This window comes from Oncorhynchus tshawytscha, linkage group LG01 (assembly GCF_018296145.1).
Source record: "Oncorhynchus tshawytscha isolate Ot180627B linkage group LG01, Otsh_v2.0, whole genome shotgun sequence".
Lineage (NCBI taxonomy): Eukaryota > Metazoa > Chordata > Actinopteri > Salmoniformes > Salmonidae > Oncorhynchus > Oncorhynchus tshawytscha.
This window is the reverse complement of record NC_056429.1, coordinates 13,247,871-13,273,607: the sequence shown is the minus strand read 5'-3', so window position 1 is coordinate 13,273,607 and position 25,737 is coordinate 13,247,871. Positions and strand designations below refer to the sequence as shown.

Genomic DNA, 25,737 nt, shown 5'->3' with positions numbered 1-25,737 from the left:
AGGTCCAGAAAGGTACTAACAGGACTCTCAGATGCTGTATTTTGCCAGGATGTATCAGCGTTAATAGAAGCCAACACTGAGATGTTCTCTCTGTCATGGATCATCAGTCTCCCAAGTCTTCCTATAATTAATATGGCTGCCATTATTCTCACATGCCCAGTTATTTAGGAAAACTTCCCTCCTCTCCCCTCCAAGAGGATTTTCCTCGCGTACCTAGAACCTAGAACACTTCAATCGAACTAGTTTTTGATTGGTTGTTGACGTTGTATTGTTGGGGGGAAAGGGAAAAGGTTGCTCTGAAAGTGATCCTAACGATAACTACTGTTATCATTCTCCACGTCGTGTGGACGCTGCTGTTCACTTGAATAGAACAACTTTTATTTAATTTTTGTAGTGTTCTAGCTATCATTATAATTATTGTCCTTGTTGTGGATGGCCCTTAAGGCAGTGTTCAGCTTTTACTCAAAGCAATGTCTTCAATTTTCCTGATTAAGGTTGATGAGCTGTTGAGGTTAGAGTCATTATGAGTGAGCAGAGCAGCCACTGTGAGTAAGCACACAGACCATAATTAAAAAACATTTGTTGTGAAAAATGGAAAACTATTGAGCACAAAGCGAGAGTCTACACCTCAACTGGCCTCTCTATCTAATGCAAAATTGTCCTGAAACAATGTAATCAAGATAACACATCACTGCTCATCACTGAGCATTGTCACTGGATTGTGGAGCAACTTTTAAGATGATGTGAAGTTCACTCATTGCCACAGTCATTCACTTTCAAAATAAATCTATATTCTTATCTGGTCAGGATTTACCGGTAGCTAGTATACGCAAGGCAACAACATGTTGCATGAAATAGATGTTTCAGTTGTCATTCTCTGGGTCAGAATGGAGAATGTGTCCTTTGGATGATTTGACCGAGGAACTAGAAGTGTAATATGATCTACTAATAATGGACATACAAATTTGGCCTAATCATTGAGAGAGGGGTCCAATTACTGAGCAGCCCATATGGCATGCCTGAGTGACATGGTTATGTTCTGATAAATCATTCCATTCACATGGGCTATGCCAATGACTTTCTATTTTCCCTCATTAAAAAATGTGATATTTAGAAAGGCTTTAAACTAACAAATGTTAGTTTAAAGCCTTTCTAACAAATGTGCAATTACACGCTGGCCTAGACACTTTCGCTGCCACACACGTGTCTATTTGACATGTATCTATTTGACATGTGTCTATTTGACATGTGTCTATTTGACATGTGTCTATTTGACATGTGTCTATTTGAATTACAGCAGCCAACTACGACAGCTGAGAAGGAAGATGGGAGTTGATTGGGGTTTTCCTTTTTGTGTCTGCATAGCTAATTTATACATTTCCAATTAACAATATATGCAAATCAGGCAGGGTATTTGCATATCCGGGTCAGATCACGCATTTTTTGGCAATGAGGAAGCAGCCCTAAGGAATTTGGCAGGACACTGGCACGACACTAAGCTTCTGTCCCCCTAATAAATATTCTGAAACTACCGGCACAAGTTATTTTCCGCTCTTATCTGGGTTCATTGTTTTTACGAATGCACTCTGTCCAAGATGTTGGGGCTAGATCAGAGATGTCCACTGCAGACGATCCATTTCCCACAACTGACCGTCTTACTTTACTGAGTGCCTATACAAGACCTAGAAAACATGTCAATGTAAGGGTATCCATTCCAAAGCCTTTAAAAGCCCTATCATTCTGTCCAATCCACTGAATGTAGACTGTTAATATCCAGTATAAGGCAGGCTGACCAGGACTATCTCCTCAAAGATATTGGCATGTGGCAGAACCTCTAAACATCACTCCATTTTTTATGCTCTTCACTATTATAAACTATTTCGCTCTTGCTTCGCCATCACCTTCAAAGGAGAATGTCAAAGTGGGCCTTTGATACTAATGGCAACCTTGGGAAGATGTTTGGCGGAAGATAACACAGCCATTTCAGACTTTGAAGAAAACCCTGAACAAAAAGTGTCCTTTCCAAAAGGTGCTGTGCTCTTAGCCTCCCTCTTCAGCCTCCAAAAGAAGGCGACTCCTCCCCTGACTTTCAGTCTGCTTTCAAATCAAGAAGCCAGGGCATTAGAGAGGGAAGAGTTTTGTCAAGATCGCGTTTGATCGGGATATGTTTGGAATCAAGCTCATGAGAGTGCAAAATATGTCTCATCAAATGGGCAGGATGAAACGGATGCCAAGATTAAGCTTTCATGTGACTGCAAACCTCTTTCAGGGAATTTCTAAAGCATTATGTATTATGAATCTTTGAAGGGGAATTGAACAGTAGCAACCGTTTTGAAAAGAGGAGACAAATGGGTTACTTTGCTCAGCTGAGGTAAAGTGCAAGAAAGCAGAAGTCTGTAATCAAATATTTATAATCTAAGTCAAATTGACATCAGCCTGCTCTCTTTGTCTTAGGGCAGTCTGCACTGATTCAGGTCCTGTAGGTTGAACCTCTTACCTGTCTTGTTCATGGTTACTTTTCTATGCTTACTTAAAAATGAGAGTGTGTAAGTATACTGCAAAAAGTAACTGGTACTTTTTGGGGAAATGAAGAAGTGGTTGTGTCGTGAACATTCCAAGCTCCAGTGTGTCTGCTGCGTAATAGGGAAAGTGAAACTGAAAGATGTGATACAGCTGTGGGCGAAAACAAGGTCAAATACATGGCATTGTTGTCATGACAATCGTGTTGGACACTTGTTACTGTAAATAGTAAGCCTACCTGTATTTATGGAATATTTCATTGTTTCTTTTGACTATGTGCTCATTACTAGCCAGTGGAAAAGATTATGACATTCACAGTAGGGACAAAGTTGGGGAGGAGGAGAAAAACTATCTTCAGTAATTGCATTGATTTCCTCATTCAGTTTCATTTGCTTGGGTGGGTGGTAGGAGGGTATAATTAAGTTATTGGATTGCTTTTAAAAAAGGGACACACTTATCTGGTGGGAAATGAGGTGCTTAGATGTATGGACTGTAAACATGTCTACAGCTCAACAGAGTCACACTGACAATATCACCTAGGGCGCGCAAATGCCATGATGGAATGCAGACACTGTGCCCTCTGACCTCGGGTCGTTGTGTCTGTAAGATATTTCATTATCTTAATTAATTACAATTAATGACTGTGGCCCTTCAAGACCACCCCCAAGAGCCATAGAGCATGTTCTAATTTTTCCTCAAGTGATTCTCAAATGGGGTGTTTACCCCTAACATACTGTGATTTATAGACCAAATGGGGTGTTTACCCCTAACTTACTGTGATTTATAGACCAAATGGGGTGTTTACCCCTAACTTACAGTGATTTATAGACCAAATGGGGTGTTTACCCATAACTTACTGTGATTTATAGACCAAATGGGGTGTTTACCCCTAACTTACTGTGATTTATAGACCAAATGGGGTGTTTACCCCTAACTTACTGTGATTTATAGACCAAATGGGGTGTTTACCCCTAATTTACTGTGATTTATAGACCAAATGGGGTGTTTACCCATAACTTACTGTGATTTATAGACCAAATGGGGTGTTTACCGCTAACTTACTGTGATTTATAGACCAAATGGGGTGTTTACCCCTAACTTACTGTGATTTATAGACCAAATGGGGTGTTTACCCCTAACATACTGTGATTTATAGACCAAATAGGGTGTTTACCCCTAACTTACTGTGATTTATAGACCAAATGGGGTGTTTACCCCTAACATACTGTGATTTATAGACCAAATGGGGTGTTTACCCCTAACTTACTGTGATTTATAGACCAAATGGGGTGTTTACCCCTAACATACTGTGATTTATAGACCAAATGGGGTGTTTACCCATAACTTACTGTGATTCAAATCAAATCCAATTTTATTTGTCACATACACATGGTAGAGATGTGAGTGTAGCGAAATGCTGATTCATAGACCAAATGGGGTGTTTACCCCTAACATACTGTGATTTATAGACCAAATAGGGTGTTTACCCCTAACTTACTGTGATTTATAGACCAAATGGGGTGTTTACCCCTAACATACTGTGATTTATAGACCAAATAGGGTGTTTACCCCTAACTTACTGTGATTTATAGACCAAATGGGGTGTTTACCCCTAACATACTGTGATTTATAGACCAAATGGGGTGTTTACCCATAACTTACTGTGATTCAAATCAAATCCAATTTTATTTGTCACATACACATGGTAGAGATGTGAGTGTAGCGAAATGCTGATTCATAGACCAAATGGGGTGCTTACCCCTAACTTACTGTGATGTATCGACCAAATGGGGCATTTACCCCTAACTTACTGTGATATATAGACCATTTATAGACCATTGTTACTTTACAACCTTATTCTAAAATGTATTAAATAATTTCCCCCCCTCATCAATCTACACACAATACCCTATGCAATATTACATTTAAATAAGGATTCAGACCCTTTACTCAGTACTTTGTTGAAGCACAGTTGGCAGCGATTACAGCCTCGAGTCTTCTTGGGTATGACGTTACAAGCTTGGCACACCTGTATTTGGGGAGTTTCTCCAATTCTTCTCTGCAGATCTTCTCAAGCTCTGTCAAGTCTCTCCAGAGATGTTGGATCGGGTTAATGTCCGGGCTCTGGCTGGGACACTCAAAGACATTTAGAGACTTATCCCGAAGCCACTCCAGCATTGTCTTGGCTGTGTGCTTAGGGTCGTTGTCTGTTGGAAGGTGAAACTTCACCCCAGTATGAGGTACCGCCATGCTTCACCCTAGGGATGGTATTGGCCAGGTGGTGAGCGGTGCCTAGTTTCCTCCAGATGTGATGCTTGGCATTCAGGAAAAGAGTTCAATCTTGGTTTCATCAGACCAGAGAATCTTATTTCTCATGGTCTTAGAATCCTTTAGGTGCCTTTTGGCAATCTCCAAGCAGGCTGTCATGTGCCTTTTACTGAGAAGTGGCTTCCGTCTGGCCACTCTACCATCAAGGACAGATTGGTGGGGTGCTGCAGAGATGGTTGTCCTTCTGGAATGTTCTTCCATCCCCACAGATGAACTCTGGAGCTCTGTCAGAGTGGCCATCGGATTCTTGGTTGCCTCCCTGACCAGGGCCCTTCTACCCCAATTGCTCAGTTTGGCCGGGCGGAGTCTTGGTGGTTCCAATCTTCTTCCATTTAAGAATGATGGAGGCCACTGTGTTTTTGGGGACCTTCAATGCTGCAGAAAATTGTTGGTACCCTTCCCCAGATCTGTGCCTCGACACAGTCCTGTCTCGGAGCTCTACAGACAATTCCTTCGACCTTATGGCTTGGTTTTTGCTCTGACATACACTGTCAACTGTGGGACCTTATATAGACAGGTGTGTTTCTTTCCAAATCAAGTCCAATCAATTGAATTGACCGCAGGTGGACTCCAATCAAGTTGGAGAAACATATCAAGGACAATCAATGGAAACAGGATGCACCTGTTCAATTTTGAGTTTCAAAAAAAGAGTCTGAATACTTTTTAAAATAATTGATTTCTGTTTTTTTTATTTTTAACACATTGGCTAACATTTCTAAAAATCTGTTTTCGCTTTGTCATTATGGGGTATTGTGTGTAGATAGATTTTTATTTAATACATTTTAGAAGAAGGCTGTAACTAAATGTGGGGAAAGGGGTCTGAATACTTTCCGAATGCACTCGATGCGAATTCATTTTTGATTCCCTCTCCTTCACTACAAAAGATAAGTGCCCACAGAGTATTCAATGTCATCATCACTGCAAGATACTGTCAAACTGAGTAAAAGAGGTACTAAATTAGGAGCAACAGCAATTACCACCTAACAGTGCACTTAACATACCAGACCTACTTGACACACACACACACACACACACACACACACACACACACACACACACACACACACACACACACACACACACACACACACACACACACACACACACACACACACACACACACACACACACACACACACACAAAACAACTTATTTTTGCCTCTGAAGCGGCCCATTAGTTCTGCATTATATCACATTGCAGTGGATTGTGTACCACCTTTTAGAGCATAAGTGTGTGTTGATTCCGAAACTCCTTTGCTGTGACTCTTCTCATATCCCACTGGAGAACAGCTCTTTTACAGGGACTTCTATGGCTTCTGTTCTGTATTTGTTGCCTCGAGGCTGGAGAAACAATACAGCTGTTACACAAGTGCTATTAAGGGTGTGTTCGTGACTGAACATTCTGCCTCAGGGTATCTGTTTCTCTGGCGTTTCCCGGTGGCCAATAGAGGTTGGCTGGAAGTGGGTGGCGGCTAGGCGGGTGGCCCAACATAACACTGTAGGGGAAACACTCCATGGGTAACTGCATAAGAAGCAAGTGGGTACATCTGTGGTTGTGTAATGGCATTTTACATTACAGTAGAATTCAAGCTCATTTATGCTTGATCCAGCACTGCAGTCCGGAAGCTCCGTACAGAGGGTGTGATGTAATTGTGGCGCCACCGGAAGCTTGCGGAGGCCAAATCAACTCCCAAATTTTGCAACAATGCGGAGGGCTCCGTAGAGCTCCACAATGACATGATTGGTTGACGGTAGGTGGAGGTGGGAGGTCCTGTATAAACACAAACTCACTTCCTTGACAACTTCCTTCACAGCAGCTCCGTTTTATTTTTCATTCATCTAAAAAATATACATATATCTTCTATTACAGAGTATTTTGTCAAAATCGCCTACAAAAAACGATAATTAAATACATTTTATTCTCATTTTGTAACACAATAAAATGTGAAAAAATCCAAGGGTAGACTCTCTATAGACCCTGTATATGTCCACAAACACCTGGTTTTAATCACATGAACACGACATGCATTCTCTAGTATGTCAGCAGTTCTTTTCTTTGTAGGTTTAAAAGAGGGATGGGGTATTGTGTGATACACCAAAAAAGAAGTACATACAACACACACAGGTGACGATGACCAGAGGCAGTGCTGATTCAGCCGTTTGTCTTGTTGCATGATTACTCTGCTCCAGATAAGGGATACAGCTCCTCTCCTCACTAAAACTCACTCTCCAGTTGCTAATAAAATCAATTCAAGCTGCTACCCTCACTCTCACACATGGGAAAGAATAGAGCAAAAAGAGTGGAGTGTTTCTGACAGGGGCAAACGGCTTTCAGACCGACTTTCTGACAGGGGCAAACGGCTTTCAGACCGACTTTCTGACAGGGGCAAACGGCTTTCAGACCGACTTTCTGACAGGGGCAAACGGCTTTCAGACCGACTACCTTGCTCAGGCAAAATGACATGAGCTTCATAATGGAGGGGGATACTGTATGATACAGGGGGTATTTTTGGAAAGCTGAGATTGTTGTTTTTGTGTTCTTCTCCTCGGCCCTCCTGCTGCCTGGCTACTCTCACCGTGCATTTCCCACATCCTGTTTGGCGTGTCTGACATGTTCCAACGGATTTGTCCCAAAGTGCCTGTGCTCCAGAAAACTCCTCAAAATCATCAAGGATTACATTTTTTCGCCCCCACACAGTGGGGACATTGTAGTCAGCACAATGCAACTCTCAGCAGACAAGCGGTGTACGTGCTAAGCTATGTGATGTGGAATTCACTTTGGAACAACCCTCGGGCTGATCTGGCTGTCGCACTCAGTCGGCTTAAGTGCGACAACTTTTTATAATTTCCCTCCACACCAAAGTTAGTGTGTGATGCTTTCGCTGGATCACTACGTATCTACTTTGTTACGTGACAGAATGTGCTGCGTTTTTTGTCACGCTGTCATGATTTGATGCCTCCCCTTTAAAAATTCTGATAATAATCAGTCGATCTGGCTGTGTGTTGTTGAATCTATCAGCACTGGAGCGTTGTGTGCATCCTACTGCAGATAAATAGTAGAGAGGGAGGGAGGGAGGGATAGAGGGAGGGGGAAACAGGGAGGGAGAGAGAGAGAGAAGGAGAGAGAGAGAGAGGAGAGAGAGAAGGAGAGAGAGAGAGAGAAGGAGAGGGAAGGAGGGAGAGAGGGAGAGAGAGAGAGAGAGAGAGAGAGAGGAGGGAGAGAGAGAGAGAAGGAGAGAGAGAGAGAGAGAGAGAGAGAGAAGGAGAGAGAGAGAGAGAGAGAGAGAAGGAGAGAGAGAGAGAGAGAGAAGGAGAGAGAGAGAGAGAGAGAGAGAGAGAGAGACAGAGTGAGAGATAGGTAGGGAGGGGACAAAGGAGCGACGCACGGAGACGACAGCACCATAATTATTCTCATTACTTCAAGTCACCGTGTCAGAACAATAAGCATTGTCTGGAATACGGGCTAGGGACAGCCGTCTGTCTCAGCATACCCCCCGACACAAACAGAGTTTTTGGGGCGAGAAAAATCTCAAACGCAGCCACATTAATACACTCACATCCTACATACAAACCCAAATGGAAATGCACACACTTACTAAAAAACAATTGCACAGGCGCATGAACAGCGTTTTATGACTGAAAATGTTATTATTACAATAGATCATGCATTCAACACAACATACATAAAGTCTTCCTAAACACACACACACAAAAAGAAACAACACACACACACAAAAAGAAACAACACACACACAGAGTGTGTGGATCCTTTGTCTCCAGACGTCTTCAACGCAAACACATGCAATCCACATCTTCTGTCATACAGCATGTCTGTAATATGGTTGTTTCTGCCTCAGGCACTTACATCAGAAGAGTGACACATACGATTTCCCATTTCAAACATCAGCCACCCTTTTCCCCACATATTCCCCTAGATACTGAATGTGGCGTTCCAGTGGGATGAAATGACATTGCTATAACTGGAGGTATGAGTCAGCCTAGACTTGGTGGAGGGGGGCTGAGATAATCAAAGTAAATTGTAATAGGTCATAGGACCATTAACCTTAATAATCCATACTGTACGCACGTAAAAGAATAAGCAACTGCAGATTTCACAACAGCACAACACTCCCTCCACCTCCCACCAACATCCATCACATCTTGCCTATCAAAAGCATGGCATTGATTGGCTGGGTAATCCACACTAGCAGGGCTCGGGTCTGTGGAGAATTTGGATGCAGATACTCCCCAGTAGCAGACTCTATGGCTGCCCGAGGGCATGTCCTCTTCTGTACCTCGTCACCAGACAATGGTGTTCTCTCTTCTGTACCTCGTCCCCAGGTAATGGTGTTCTCTCTTCTGTACCTCGTCCCCAGACAATGGTGTTCTCTCTTCTGTACCTCGTCCCCAGACAATGGTGTTCTCTCTTCTGTACCTCGTCACCAGACAATGGTGTTCTCTCTTCTGTACCTCGTCCCAAGACAATGGTGTTCTCTCTTGTGTACCTCGTCCCCAGGTAATGGTGTTCTCTCTTCTGTACCTCGTCACCAGACAATGGTGTTCTCTCTTGTGTACCTCGTCCCCAGACAATGGTGATCTCTCTTCTGTACCTCATCACCAGACAATGGTGTTCTCCCTTCTGTACCTCGTCCCCAGACAATGGTGTTCTCTCTTCTGTACCTCATCACCAGACAATGGTGTTCTCTCTTCTGTACCTCGTCACCAGACCATGGTGTTCTCTCTTCTGTACCTCGTCCCCAGACAATGGTGTTCTCTCTTCTGTACCTCGTCACCAGACAATGGTGTTCTCTCTTCTGTACCTCGTCCCCAGACAATGGTGTTCTCTCTTCTGGACCTCGTCACAAGACAATGGTGTTCTCTCTTCTGTACCTCGTCCCCAGACAATGGTGTTCTCTCTTCTGTACCTTGTCCCAAGACAATGGTGTTCTCTCTTGTGTACCTCGTCACAAGACAATGGTGTTCTCTCTTCTGTACCTTGTCCCAAGACAATGGTGTTCTCTCTTGTGTACCTCGTCCCCAGACAATGGTGTTCTCTCTTCTGTACCTCGTCCCAAGACAATGACATTCCCTCTTTTGTGGAAATGGCAGCCAAGGTTAGGGTTGTTTCTGTTACCACAATTGAACAAGTATTTTCAGTGAATACTTTTCCAGTTATGCCCTCCTCCCCCCAAAACACCCACAGTCCCAGTACATAAGATAGAACATGCTGTACCTGTGCATTTCTTGGGGCTCCCAGGTCGCTTGCCATGCATCCCTAACTTGCACACAAAGTTTTCTTCCCAGAATTCAGCGAACCACACGTTCCTCCTGTTGTTGGAGAGGGAACGGCTCCGGAAGTAACGGTCGAAGGCTGGGATAAGGACAATATAAACGTATTTCACCTTCAGGTTAAAGCCACACTTCATAACACATAATGGTTGTACATCTCACAGTGCTAGAAACACATCCATTATGCCCCATTGTTTGCTGGGCACGGTCAGCGAGGCTCAGTCTCCCCTGATCTCTCACCGTCTATGGAGGCTCTCTTGGGGAGGATGGTGACGGCCCCCTCTGCCACTCTCTCCTGCTGGACCACAGGGGAGATCTTGGAGCCCCAGCTGTCTGAGCCCACCCACAGGAAGTGACCCGTCTGGTTGTTGCGTTTGGCCGCATCCAGGATACGGCTGTGAGAAAAAGAATAAGGAAGTTGTTACATTTCGATTCAGTGAAATTCACTTACTGTATGGATTTGACCCCAACTGCAGCATCATCCAATCTGAGATACATTTCCGATATTTCCAATGATCTGTCTAAGCTTGCAAGCCTGATGGCTTCCATATGACTATTTTTTTTAAATGGGTAAATGTGAAACAAAGCCATATTAAAATTTTGATTCCTGCAAAGTCACCCTCTCCCAAAGTTCTCAACTCCTCCTGAGTTCCACCTCAGGGAGATCCGGCCTAATATAACAATATTAGGAAAGCTGCATGGCTCTAGCTAGTCCTCAGGATTTTGGGAAACTGAGTTTACTTATTACCCTCTGGTGCATGGGGGATTGAGTTGTTTCCCTCCCTCGGGTTGCAGGTGTTCAGGTGAGAGGTACGGGAAGAATGCTTTCATTCCAGTTCTAATATTCAACTGTTCATATTACCATCACCGGCTAATTCAATCTTAATCAGATGAAGTCGAGATAACCTCTGAGTCCTATGTGCTGAAAGGAACAGCAATGCAAGGCACTGCACCACATAGACAAGGCCCTTTTACCAAGTGTCCTGGAGTTAATCGAAACATTGTTATCTCAATCCACAGTGAGGAGTTTGTGGATTAACTGATGGAGGATAAACCCTCTGTACTTGACTCGATGGTGCTTAGAGTGTACTGACTAAAGGAGAACGTGTGTGTATGTGTGTGTGTGTGTGTGTGTGTGTGTGTGTGTGTGTGTGTGTGTGTGTGTGTGTGTGTGTGTGTGTGTGTGTGTGTGTGTGTGCGAGTGGGTGTGTTTGTGTGAGAGAGACAGAGACACGCACCGAATGTCGTCCTCATTGGCAAACATGATGACGGCTCGGGCGTTGGAGGTCTCCAGCAGTCGCAGGATGAGCTTGTCAAACTCCCCCGGCATCGGCTCCCTGGGGATCTTCAGAGACTGGGCAATGCACACGCCACCTGTGGGGAGAGGAAGAGGTGGATAGAGAGAGGGGGGTGAAGGAGAGAAAGAAGTGGAATGTGGTAGACAGGGGAGGGGAAAGGAGTGAGAGAAAAGGAGAAATATAGGGAGGGGATGAGAGAGAAGGGGAGTGTAGGCATAGAGGGGGAATGATGGAGGAAAAAGAGGGGGGGAAGGTAGAGTGGTGGAGAGAAGGTTGGAGAGAGAAGTGGAGGGCGTGCAAGAGAGGCAAAGAGAAGAGATATATGAGTGAGGAAAGGGTGGGAGAGAGAGGAATGGAGGGGTGGAGACATGTTGGGGCGAGAGAGAGAAAGGAGTGAAGAGGTGGAGATGTGAAAGTGTTGAGTAGAGCGAGATAGAGAGACATAGAGAGCCAAGGAGAGTGAATATGAGAGAGAGAGAAATAGAGATAGAGGGTGAGAGAGAGAGAGTTTTGAGTTTTAAATAATCTTTATTGGGTCTGGGGGCCAACCACACAATAAAGACTCATACAAAACCACAGTTACACATCAATTAAAAACACAACTCCAAATCCTCCTCCACAGTAACTAAACACAACAGCCTCTGAATACCCCATATGCTCAAAAACAGATCAATATTGTTGACAAGTTTATAATAGGCAAACTCAACCCTTAGTCTCGCTGCCAACATTCCCTCCAGCATTCCCACCACATCCACAGAACCCTGTTCCCGAATACTGTTCTTTCGGGTCTTCCATATCGCTAATTTTGCTGCCCCTAACACAAAATTAAGCAACACAACTACACCCTTTTGACTGAACCTGCACTTTGGCCCAAATATATACAGTTGGGAAGAGAAAACCTCTCACAACGTTGAGAACCAATCAGTGATCAGTTCAATCATCCCGACCAACCTGGGACACAGTAAAAACAGATGTGCCAGAGTTTCAGACTCAGCACAGAATGGACACCCCTCCCCAACAGTAGGGTCCAGGTGTACCAGATGCATGTTGGTGGCTATAGCTCCATGTATTATCCTCCATTGGAGGTCAGCTGTCCTCTTATCAATAGGCAGTTTGTAGAATGATCGCCAACAGCCTTTTGGAGAGGCACCTGGACCAAGCACACCCGCCCACCTCGTCGATTTAACCCCTTCCACGGAAGAGGCATGGGACACCTTTACACATATTCTGTACATGGCCTTCTTTCCCACCTCCTTGAACTCCCCCAGCTCCGGGGTATCGAAGGAAAGCAACATCCCCACATACTCCTCGAATGCCGCCATCGCAGCACTAACAATCAGTGCAGGGAACACATAATCCAGACCCTCCTTCCACCGATCAGAATTGGAAGTATCAGTCACATACTGCAGATGAAGCACAGGCAAGGAGTCGCAGACCTCAGCGACGACCTTCCTCAGTAGGCGGGATGATTGGATCCCCGCTCTTTCTCCCAGCTCGTCCAACGATCTGCTTCTGCTCCGCATCAGATGACCCAGCTTGGTACACCCCACGCCTAACAGGCATGAACGTAGGCTAGCTGATCCCAGAACACGGGACTGGATGGCAGTGTTGTGAAAAAGAGGCTCTTCAAAAAGCCACATCCCTGGTGGCGTGCAGGCCTTACAGGACTTGACAAGGACTCTCCAAGCCTGCATAACAGACTCATAAAATGGAGTCAGGCCAGGCAAATCACCCCCCTCCAGCTTGAAGAGGAAAAGGTGCTTGTCTAAGCCCAAACAGTCCGTTCTCCTCATCAATATGTAGGCTGTTTCGACCCAGCTAGAACCGTCTCTGTACAACAATCTCTGGGCTGCTTGAAGCCGGAAAGCCATGATCCTGGAAGAAATGTCCACCAGGCCTTGCCCACCCTCGTGCAGTGGCAGGTACAGGGCTGCAGCTTTAATCCAGTGTTGTCCAGACCAGAAGAAGTTGACGGGTCCTCTGAAGCTCTTGTATCAGACCCTTTGGTGGCTGCAAAATCATTAGTCTGTGCCACAGGGTAGAGGCAGCAAGATTATTAGCTACCAGGACCCTTCCCCTATAAGACAGCTGGGGCAGCACCCATTTCCACCTTGACAGTTTGGCACACACTTTCTCCGCTACACCCTCCCAGTTCTTTTTCTGAAAGACATCGGAGCCTAGAAAAGTCTTCATCCCATCTCTGCCCAACTGAAGCCCCCCTGGTAACCGTGGAGCGGACCCCATCTGAAGCCCCACTGGTAACCGTGGAGTGGACCCCGTCTGAAGCCCCCCTGGTAACCGTGGAGTGGACCCCGTCTGAAGCTGACCTGCCCACAGCGCTTCACTCTTTCCCCAATTGACTCTAGCTGAGGAGGCCCCCTCATACACCTTTAAACCGTTTGAGAGAACCTTAACATCCTCACCCCCTGTAATAAAAACTATCACGTCATCTGCATACGCAGACAGTGCTATCGTGTGACCCTTCATTACACCTGGCACAGAGAAACCAGTAAGCTTCGCTCTTAAAAAACAAAGCATTAGTTCAATCGCCAGACTATATAACTGCCCTGAAATTGGGCATCCCTGCCTGATGCCCCTTTGAACAGGGATGGGGCAACTCAAACCACCCCCCACCTTCACAATAAACGAGGCCCCAGCATACAGTAAATTCATCCAAGACAAAAAAACATCCCCAAACCCAAAGGCTTTCATTGTTTTAAACAAGTACTGGTGGTCTACACAATAAAAAGCCTTCTCCTGATCCAAAGAAAGTAAACCCACATTTACATCAGACAGTTTACAAATGTCTAAAGCATCTCTTATCATAAACAAGTTGTCAACAATAGAGCGACCAGGTACACAGTAGGACTGGTCCTTGTGGATCAACAATCCCAGATACTCTTTCAACCTGTTTGAGAGACATTTAGAAACAATTTTGTATTCAGCGCACAGCAAAGCAACAGGTCTCCAATTTTTTATGAGAGCCAAATTCCCCTTTTTTGGCAACAGTGAAAGCACAGCACGTTGACAGGATACCGGAAGAGAACACTCATGAAAAGATTCACACACCACTTCATACAAATCATCCCCAATAGACCCCCAAAAGTGCTTATAAAACTCAGATGGTAAACCATCGATGCCAGGGGCTCGGCCTGTTGAGAGCTGCATAACTGCTGTGGACAGTTCTTGCAGTGTAATGTCAGAGTCCAATGCGACTCTCTGCTCAGGTCCCAATTGAGGAAGACCGTGTAACAACTGTTCAGTACACAGAGAGTCACAACCCTCAGCCTTATAGAGGGCCGAGTAGAAAGCCACGGCATGCTGATGCATTTCACTGTCATCCGTGGTCACCTTCCCATCAGGGAGACGAAGGCAGACCATCTGTTTACGTTGCAATGGCGACTGCCCTAGGTTTTTTTTTAAGCACTAGGAGCATCCATATCCTTGAGGGAAGCGAAACGAGATCTAATCAATGCACCCTTCACTCTTTCATGCAGAAACGACCTCAGTTCATGTCTCTTGTCCTGTAAGTTCATGACTAGTCCAGGGTCGTTCTGAGTGAGCAGCTTCAATTCAATAGATGTGATGTCCTGTTCAAGGGCCTTGATAGTCTCTTTAACTTCAATTTGAGACAGACCAGTATACTGTTGACGAAATACTCGTATTTGGGCCTTCCCAACCTACCACCATTGTCTCAAGGACTCAAAATTCCCTTTTATAACCCTCCATTTTTCCCAAAACAACAAAAACCTTTCACAAAACATGACATCATGTAACAATTTAACATTAAAATACCAGTAAAGTGATGACCTTCGTGGACAGGACAAGTGAATATCAACAGTAACAATATGATGATCAGAGAAACCCACAGGAGTAATGGCACACTTTCCAACCCTACTACAGTATTGCTCAGATACATACAACTTGTCTAACCTTGCTGCACTGACACGACCTTCATTAATTTTTAGCCATGTGTACTGCCTAACTTTTGCATTCCTTACTCTCCACACATCAGAAAGCTCAAACTCAGTTAATAGGCCAGACAGGCAAGTGGCTGACCGCAGGTGAGGTTCTTCAGCGGTGCGATCAACAGTAAAATCCACTGTACAGTTCCAGTCACCCCTAAAACCATACACCCCTCTTGATCACACGGTCTTAAGGTTTCCTTTATTTGATCAAATATAGCAATATGCTCTGCACCCTCATTAGGAGCATAAACATAAAAAAAAAAAAAGTTTTTTATATAACATCCACCTTGACCAATAAAACCCGACCCATGACAATCTCTGTTGTAGATACCACAGTCACCCCTAAGCCCGAGGAAAACAAGATTGCCACCCCAGCACTGAAATTAGTACCATGACTGAGTACATGCTGCCCCTCCCACCACATACCCCAGTCAACCTCATTTTCCTCATCACTATGTGTCTCCTGTAGGAAAACTACATTACGCCTTTTCTGTTTTATTACTTCTAATACCCAAGCCCTCTTATTCCTGTCCCTTCCCCCATTAATATTGAGATAACCTACCCTTAGTACCTCCATATAGAAAAGAGAAAAGAAAAGCAGAAGAAACCACAGAGAAACCAACGAGAAAAAAGACACCATATGAAGCATGATCATCATCATTATTTTAATCTTCTCTTAACCTGACCACGTTTCCCACCACCTTTAGCTACTGCAACTGCAGTAATACATTTCCTCAAGCGAAACCGCTTCTTCTCACTCAATTGGTCTAACCCCACCGTCTTCTGTAACATCACAGCTGACCTCACAAATTTATCAACATCAAAATAATCTGCCAATTTGACAGATTTCCCCAAAGTCTGATCCAGAAACTCCTTTACCTCCTCTAGATCATAAACTGAGTCCTCACCAGCAGCTGTCATATCTAAAGAGATATCCATATCATTCTCCTGATCCTCAGCTGAGACCACAGACAACTGACTCCCCTCTACCACATCCCTTTCAACACTCCCCACTTGCACCTTATCATTCGTACCAGGCATCTCCTCCACTTCCTGGGAGACTAGCCCCACCTGAACCTCATTACTCATAGTGGGCATCTCCTCCACTACCTGGGAGCCTAGCTCCACATGAACCCCAGCCCTCGTAGTGGGCATCTCCTCCACTACCTGGGAGCCTAGCTCCACATGAATGAACCCCCTCCTTTATCCCAGCATTCGTACTGGGCACCTCCTCCACTACCTGGGAGCCTAGCTCCACATGAATCCCATCCTTTACCCCAGCACTCGTACTGGGCACCTGCAAACCAGTCTGAGGAACTGGCTCTTCAGAAACATCCTTACCTTCTACAACAATACCTTTCTGCAGCATAACATTTCCCTCTAATACAAGTTGCAACCCCGTGCCCTCAACACGGATAACTTGTTCCTCAGCAACAGGTGCTTTTGGCTGCTCTACTGCTGTCGGTCCACCTGTCCCTACATCAGTGAGCCCAGGCGTTACGAGGACCACCTGCGCCCCTCCCTCGGCCTTCTCCCTTTTCGGGCAAGCATGTCTCTTATGACCAACATCCCCACACTCAAAACACCGTTGTCTACCCGTACTAGCATAAGCCATATACATTCTATTGTCATACTTGATTTTAAACGATAACTCTAAAGTCTGCTCTGGTGAGTCCAAAAACATAAACACCTGTCGCCGAAATGACATAACTTGTTTCAACGCCGGGTGTTTGCAACCCAACGGGACAACCTTAATTGAACTGGCGAACTTCCCAAAGCGCAATAACTCGCACTCCAATAGTTCATTTGGAATAAACGGCGGTACATTTGAAATCGTTATCCTTGTTGACGGAGAAAAAAGCGGCGTAACTTGAATAAACATTCCTTTAAGAAGTACACCATGCTCAACCATCCGATCAACTAGACACTCTTCTTTAAGAAGTACACCATGCTCAACCATCCGATCAACCAGACACTCTTCTTTAAGAAGTACACCATGCTCAACCATCCGATCAACAAGACACTCTTCTTTAAGAAGTACACCATGCTCAACCATACGATCAACAAGACACTCTTCTTTAAGAAATACGCCACGCTCAACCATACGATCTACAAGACACTCTTCTTTAAGAAGTACACCATGCTCAACCATACGATCAACAAGACACTCTTCTTTAAGAAATACCACCACCGCTTTATTCATCCGGGATGCAAAAGCAACATTCTCATAGCCTACCTTCTCTCCTACGGCGACCAGAAACTCCTCCACCCTGACAGTAGCTTCAGTAACACACCTAAAGCCGTGCCGAAGTGACAGGGACGGCCATCCCCATGTGGGCTGCCAACCCGTCAAAATCAGGGTAATTCCGATACGAAAAACACAACAGAAATAATAACCTTAATCAGCACAGAAGAAAACCAAAAAATGCCACCAAGAAATAGAAAACTGAAAGAAAGTTGTGAATATCTAACTCTCCACAACTCACGCAGTCCTTCACTCAAACAATTCCCATCATGCACCAAACACTCCCAGCATGCAGAGAGAGAGAGAGAGATAAAAAAAGGGAAGGTGAGAATGAGAGGGTAAGTAGAGGGGGATAGCAAATGAAAGAGAAGAGAAGATGAGAACGTAAAAAGGTGAAGGAGAGAGCAGAGACAGAGTTGAGGAGGAGAGAGGAAAGAAAAAGCGACAGGGATAGAGAGTGCAGGGTCATGGCAGAGAGAACAAGTATAGCGAGATGGAAAAAGGAAGGGAGGGAGAGAACAGGTGTAGGGAGATGGATGAAGAGAGGGGGGAGAGAGAACATGTATAGAGAGATGGATGACGAGAGAGGTAGAGAGAACATGTATAGTGAGATGGATGAAGAGAGGGGGGAGAGAGAGAACATGTATAGAGAGATGGATGACGAGAGAGGGGGAGAGAGAACATGTATAGAGAGATGGATGAAGAGAGGGGGAGAGAGAACATGTATAGAGAGATGGATGACGAGAGAGGGGGAGAGAGAACATGTATAGAGAGATGGATGAAGAGAGGGGGGAGAGAGAGAACATGTATAGAGAGATGGATGAAGAGGGGGAGAGAGAGAACATGTATAGAGAGATGGATGACGAGAGAGGGGGAGAGAACATGTATAGAGAGATGGATGAAGAGAGAGGTAGAGAGAACATGTATAGTGAGATGGATGAAGAGAAGGGGAGAGAGAACATGTATAGAGAGATGGATGAAGAGAGGGGGAGAGAGAGAACATGTATAGAGAGATGGATGACGAGAGAGGGGGAGAGATAACATGTATAGAGAGATGGATGAAGAGAGAGGGAGAGAGAACATGTATAGAGAGATGGATGACGAGAGAGGGGGAAAGAGAACATGTATAGAGAGATGGATGACGAGAGAGGGGGAGAGAGAACATGTATAGAGAGATGGATGACGAGAGAGGGGGAGAGAGAACATGTACAGTATAGAGAGATGGATGAAGAGATGGATGAAGAGAGAGGGGGAGAGAACATGAATAGAGAGATGGAGGAAGAGATGGAGGAAGAGGGGGAGAGAGAACATGTATAGAGAGATGGATGACGAGAGAGGGGGAGAGAGAACATGTATAGAGAGATGGATGACGAGAGAGGGGGAGAGAGAACATGTACAGTATAGAGAGATGGATGAAGAGATGGATGAAGAGAGAGGGGGAAAGAACATGAATAGAGAGATGGAGGAAGAGAGAGGGGGAGAGAGAACATGTATAGTGAGATAGATGAAGAGATGGATGAAGAGAGAGGGGGAGAGAGAACATGTATAGAGAGATGGATGACGAGAGAGGGGGAGAGAGAACATGTATAGAGAGATAGATGAAGAGAGAGGGGGAGAGAGAACATGTATAGAGAGATAGATGAAGAGAGAGGGGGAGAGAGAACATGTATAGAGAGATAGATGAAGAGAGAGGGGGAGAGAGAACATGTATAGAGAGATGGATGAAGAGAGAGGGGGAGAGAGAACATGTATAGTGAGATAGATGAAGAGATGGATGAAGAGAGAGGGGGAGAGAGAACATGTATAGAGAGATGGATGACGAGAGAGGGGGAGAGAGAACATGTATAGAGAGATGGATGACGAGAGAGGGGGAGAGAACATGTATAGAGAGATAGATGAAGAGAGAGGGGAGAGAGAACATGTATAGAGAGATAGATGAAGAGAGAGGGGGAGAGAGAACATGTATAGAGAGATAGATGAAGAGAGAGGGGGAGAGAGAACATGTATAGAGAGATGGATGACGAGAGAGGGGGAGAGAGAACATGTATAGAGAGATAGATGAAGAGAGAGGGGGAGAGAGAACATGTATAGAGAGATGGATGACGAGAGAGAGGGGGAGAGAGAACATGTATAGAGAGATAGATGAAGAGAGAGGGGGAGAGAGAACATGAATAGAGAGATGGAGGAAGAGAAGGAGGAAGAGGGGGAGAGAGAACATGTATAGAGAGATGGATGACGAGAGAGGGAGAGAGAACATGTATAGAGAGATGGATGAAGAGAGAGGGGGAGAGAGAACATGTATAGAGAGATGGATGACGAGAGAGGTAGAGAGAACATGTATAGAGAGATAGATGAAGAGATGGATGAAGAGAGAGGGAGAGAGAACATGAATAGAGAGATGGAGGAAGAGATGGATGAAGAGAGGGGGGAGAGAGAGAACATGTATAGAGAGATGGATGAAGAGAGAGGTAGAGAGAACATGTATAGTGAGATGGATGAAGAGAGGGGGAGAGAGAACATGTATAGAGAGATGGATGACGAGAGAGGGGGAGAGATAACATGTATAGAGAGATGGATGAAGAGAAGGGGAGAGAGAACATGTATAGAGAGATGGATGAAGAGAGGGGGAGAGAGAGAACATGTATAGAGAGATGGATGAAGAGAGGGGGGAGAGAGAGAACATGTATAGAGAGATGGATGACGAGAGAGGGGGAGAGATAACATGTATAGAGAGATGGATGAAGAGAGAGGTAGAGAGAACATGTATAGTGAGATGGATGAAGAGAGGGTGGAGAGAGAACATGTATAGAGAGATGGATGACGAGAGAGGGGGAGAGAGAACATGTATAGAGAGATGGATGAAGAGAGGGGGAGAGATAACATGTATAGAGAGATGGATGAAGAGAGGGGGAGAGATAACATGTATAGAGAGATGGATGAAGAGAGGGGGAGAGAGAACATGTATAGAGAGATAGATGAAGAGAGGTGGGAGAGAGAACATGTATAGAGAGATGGATGACGAGAGAGGGGGAGAGAGAACATGTATAGAGAGATGGATGACGAGAGAGGGGGAGAGAGAACATGTACAGTATAGAGAGATGGATGAAGAGATGGATGAAGAGAGAGGGGGAGAGAACATGAATAGAGAGATGGAGGAAGAGATGGAGGAAGAGGGGGAGAGAGAACATGTATAGAGAGATGGATGACGAGAGAGGGGGAGAGAGAACATGTATAGAGAGATGGATGACGAGAGAGGGGGAGAGAGAACATGTACAGTATAGAGAGATGGATGAAGAGATGGATGAAGAGAGAGGGGGAGAGAACATGAATAGAGAGATGGAGGAAGAGATGGAGGAAGAGGGGGGAGAGAGAACATGTATAGAGAGATGGATGAAGAGAAGGGGGAGAGAGAACATGTATAGAGAGATGGATGACGAGAGAGGGGGAAAGAGAACATGTATAGAGAGATGGATGACGAGAGAGGGAGAGAGAACATGTATAGAGAGATAGATGAAGAGAGAGGGGGAGAGAGAACATGTATAGAGAGATGGATGACGAGAGAGGGGGAGAGAACATGTATAGAGAGATGGATGAAGAGAGAGGGGGAGAGATAACATGTATAGAGAGATAGATGACGAGAGAGGTAGAGAGAACATGTATAGAGAGATGGATGAAGAGAGAGGGGGAGAGAGAACATGTATAGAGATGGATGACGAGAGAGGGGGAGAGAGAACATGTATAGAGAGATGGATGACGAGAGAGGGGGAGAGAACATGTATAGAGAGATAGATGAAGAGATGGATGAAGAGAGAGGGAGAGAGAACATGAATAGAGAGATGGATGACGAGAGAGGTAGAGAGAACATGTATAGAGAGATAGATGAAGAGATGGATGAAGAGAGAGGGAGAGAGAACATGAATAGAGAGATGGAGGAAGAGATGGAGGAAGAGGGGGGGTGGAGAAACAGAACAATACTACTCATCACAATAACAGAATAGAGATGAGGGAGCCAGAGAAATCAATCCACCCACCCATCCTCTCTAGTTAGAAAACTGCGTTAAGTTTCAAACCATAAGAGATGGTACCTCCTGGCTTTAGGTGCCTGACATACTGTATTATCGACTTATGTAGTTAGCTTGATGTTTTTCAAAATTGGGAAGTTCTCAGGTGTTGTTGACTCCCTGCTTAAAACAGCGGACACACATACACGTGTGCCATCCTTCTTCCAAAACCTCTGCCAGATGTGGCGAATTCATCACAGGGAATTTAAATAAACAGCACTTGATAAGGCATGTCAGCCCGTCGACAGAAGCGCTCCTCCATCTTTAATGAGGTCCATAATAACCTTCCATCATTTTCAGACTGCTTTAATATATCATTAGGCGCTCTGCTCTGACTTAAGCGATGATCTCTCCTCGAAATCCAATCTCTCCTTGTTACAGTCCATTTAATGACCATCTGCACCTGTTCCATCTCTTTGTGTCTCTTTCAGCTCCATCAGGGAGCCATCTCACCACATTTGTACTGTCCCAAACAAAACTAGTTATTATCTCCTCTATTTTTACCCTTTCAAGGGTAATGGCCAATCTGCTCCCCCTGGTGTTCCCAACCTCCAAATGGTTATGCTTAGTTGTTGTCATCTCTGTCAATGTTGTGTAATTGAGGGAGTTTGGGGCGTGTTGCTGCGTGTCGCTTCTCTGAGGGGCGCCATGATAGGATGTTGTCTGAGGGGAATATCTTAAGGAAATAGAACATCAAGTGGAATGTGACATCATCTGGTAACACTTCTGGTTTAGTATATGACTGAATGTTTTGTCGGAGGGTAAACAAAGTTTAGAGCTAATCATGATTTAATGTGACCTCCTACACTCCACCAGCCACTTCAGGGAACGGTGCACACACAAACTCTAATCTATCGTTATCTCCTAGGACAGTGTTTCCTAATTACGCCAGTACCCCAACAGCACACAATTTTGTTGTAGCCCGGGACAAAACTATACCTGATTCATATTGTGTAATTGAGGGAAGCCCTAATGAGTTGAATCAGATGAGTTTGTCTGGGGCTAAGACTAAAATGTGTGCTGTTGGGGGTACTCGAGGACTGGAGTTGGGAAACCCTGCCCTACAAGGGCTGTCAGGAGATCAGGCACCTTTCACCATGGATTTAAGAAACCTCTCAGCTCTGTTGACAATCCTGCTATCTAGCTATTCAAGTTCAAACAGCAGAGAACTCCCCAGTTACAGTGCTCAGAGAACTCCCCAGTTACAGTGTTCAGAGAACTCCCCAGTTACAGTGTTCAGAGAACTCCCCAGTTACAGTGTTCAGAGAACTCCCCAGTTACAGTGCTCAGAGAACTCCCCAGTTAGAGTGCTCAGAGAACTCCCCAGTTAGAGTGCTCAGAGAACTCCCCAGTTAGAGTGCTCAGAGAACTCCCCAGATACAGTGCTCAGAGAACTCCCCAGTTACAGTGTTCAGAGAACTCCCCAGTTACAGTGCTCAGAGAACTCCCCAGTTACAGTGCTCAGAGAACTCCCCAGTTACAGTGTTCAGAGAACTCCCCATTTACAGTGTTCAGAGAACTCCCCAGTTACAGTGCTCAGAGAACTCCCCAGTTACAGTGCTCAGAGAACTCCCCAGTTACAGTGCTCAGAGAACTCCCCAGTTACAGTGTTCAGAGAACTCCCCAGTTACAGTGTTCAGAGAACTCCCCAGTTACAGTGCTCAGAGAACTCCCCAGTTACAGTGTTCAGAGAACTCCCCAGTTACAGTGCTCAGAGAACTCCCCAGTTACAGTGCTCAGAGAACTCCCCAGTTACAGTGTTCAGAGAACTCCCCAGTTACAGTGTTCAGAGAACTCCCCAGTTACAGTGTTCAGAGAACTCCCCAGTTACAGTGTTCAGAGAACTCCCCAGTTACAGTGTTCAGAGAACTCCCCAGTTACAGTGTTCAGAGAACTCCCCAGTTACAGTGCTCAGAGAACTCCCCAGTTAGAGTGCTCAGAGAACTCCCCAGTTACAGTGTTCAGAGAACTCCCCAGTTACAGTGCTCAGAGAACTCCCCAGTTAGAGTGCTCAGAGAACTCCCCAGTTAGAGTGCTCAGAGAACTCCCCAGTTAGAGTGCTCAGAGAACTCCCCAGTTAGAGTGCTCAGAGAACTCCCCAGATACAGTGCTCAGAGAACTCCCCAGTTACAGTGCTCAGAGAACTCCCCAGTTACAGTGCTCAGAGAACTCCCCAGTGTCACACCCTGGTCTTAGTATTCTGTGTTTTCGTTATTATTTTGGTTAGGCCAGGGTGTGACATGGGGATTTATGTGGTTTGTTTTGTCTGGGGTTGTTTGTAGTTATGGGATTGTGGTTAGAGTAGTACTCTAGGTAAGTCTATGGTTGCCTAGAGTGGTTCTCAATCAGAGGCAGGTGTTTATCGTTGTCTCTGATTGGGAACCATATTTAGGCAGCCATATTCTTTAGGTCTCTTGTGGGTGAGTGTTCCTGTCTTTGTGTTTGTGGCACCAGATAGGACTGTTTTGGTTTTTTCACGTTTCGTAGATTGTTGTATTTTCATCTTTATTAAAGATGTACAAAACTAACCACGCTGCATTTTGGTCCGCCTCTCTGACACCAGAAGAAAACCGTTACTCCCAGTTACAGTGCTCAGAGAACTCCCCAGTTACAGTGCTCAGAGAACTCCCCAATTACAGTGCTCAGAGAACTCCCCAGTTACAGTGCTCAGAGAACTCCCCAGTTACAGTGCTCAGAGAACTCCCCAGTTACAGTGCTCAGAGAACTCCCCAGTTACAGTGCTCAGAGAACTCCCCAGTTACAGTGTTCAGAGAACTCCCCAGTTAGAGTGTTCAGAGAACTCCCCAGTTACAGTGCTCAGAGAACTCCCCAGTTACAGTGCTCAGAGAACTCCCCAGTTACAGTGCTCAGAGAACTCCCCAGTTACAGTGCTCAGAGAACTCCCCAGTTACAGTGCTCAGAGAACTCCCCAGTTACAGTGCTCAGAGAACTCCCCAGTTAGAGTGTTCAGAGAACTCCCCAGTTAGAGTGTTCAGAGAACTCCCCAGTTACAGTGCTCAGAGAACTCCCCAGTTACAGTGCTCAGAGAACTCCCCAGTTACAGTGCTCAGAGAACTCCCCAGTTACAGTGCTCAGAGAACTCCCCAATTACAGTGCTCAGAGAACTCCCCAATTACAGTGCTCAGAGATCTCCCCAGTTAGAGTGCTCAGAGAACTCCCCAGTTAGAGTGTTCAGAGAACTCCCCAGTTACAGTGCTCAGAGAACTCCCCAGTTACAGTGCTCAGAGAACTCCCCAGTTACAGTGCTCAGAGAACTCCCCAATTACAGTGCTCAGAGAACTCCCCAATTACAGTGCTCAGAGAACTCCCCAGTTACAGTGCTCAGAGATCTCCCCAGTTAGAGTGTTCAGAGAACTCCCCAGTTACAGTGTTCAGAGAACTCCCCAGTTACAGTGCTCAGAGAACTCCCCAGTTACAGTGTTCAGAGAACTCCCCAGTTACAGTGTTCAGAGAACTCCCCAGTTACAGTGTTCAGAGAACTCCCCAGTTACAGTGTTCAGAGAACTCCCCAGTTACAGTATTCAGAGAACTCCCCAGTTAGAGTGTTCAGAGAACTCCCCAGTTAGAGTGTTCAGAGAACTCCCCAGTTAGAGTGTTCAGAGAACTCCCCAGTTACAGTGTTCAGAGAACTCCCCAGTTACAGTGTTCAAAGAACTCCCCAGTTACAGTATTCAGAGAACTCCCCCGTTACAGTGCTCAGAGAAGATGGTCATCAAACTCAGTTCAAAGGCTTTGCACCTGTTAATATGACACTCCATTTACATTAGAGTTATTTTGCAGACATTCTCATCCAGAGCGACTTACAGTAGTGAGTGCATGCATTTTCATATTTTTTCTTACTGGTCCCCTGTGAGAATCAAACCCACAACCCTGGCGTTGCAAGTGCCATGCTATACCAACGGAACCACTTTTTTCAACATTATCGGCAGAATGAATACACCCATGATCGCACGCAACCACAGTTTGCTTCAGTGTTTTTACTTGTACACTGTATACAATCCTCTATG

At 45.2% G+C, this 25,737-nt stretch overlaps 1 protein-coding gene across 1 annotated transcript in view; it reads right to left on the bottom strand.

The window, feature by feature from the left end:
- Positions 1 to 25,737, bottom strand: part of grm8b (glutamate receptor, metabotropic 8b) — a 217,947-nt gene that overhangs the window by 43,346 nt on the left and 148,864 nt on the right. The window contains exons 4-6 of the mRNA XM_042296001.1: positions 11,376 to 11,511; positions 10,378 to 10,532; positions 10,082 to 10,219 (exon numbers count right to left, since the gene is read on the bottom strand). Coding sequence (XP_042151935.1) covers positions 10,082 to 10,219; positions 10,378 to 10,532; positions 11,376 to 11,511 — 429 coding nt within the window. The remainder of the gene's footprint in view (positions 1 to 10,081; positions 10,220 to 10,377; positions 10,533 to 11,375; positions 11,512 to 25,737) is intronic.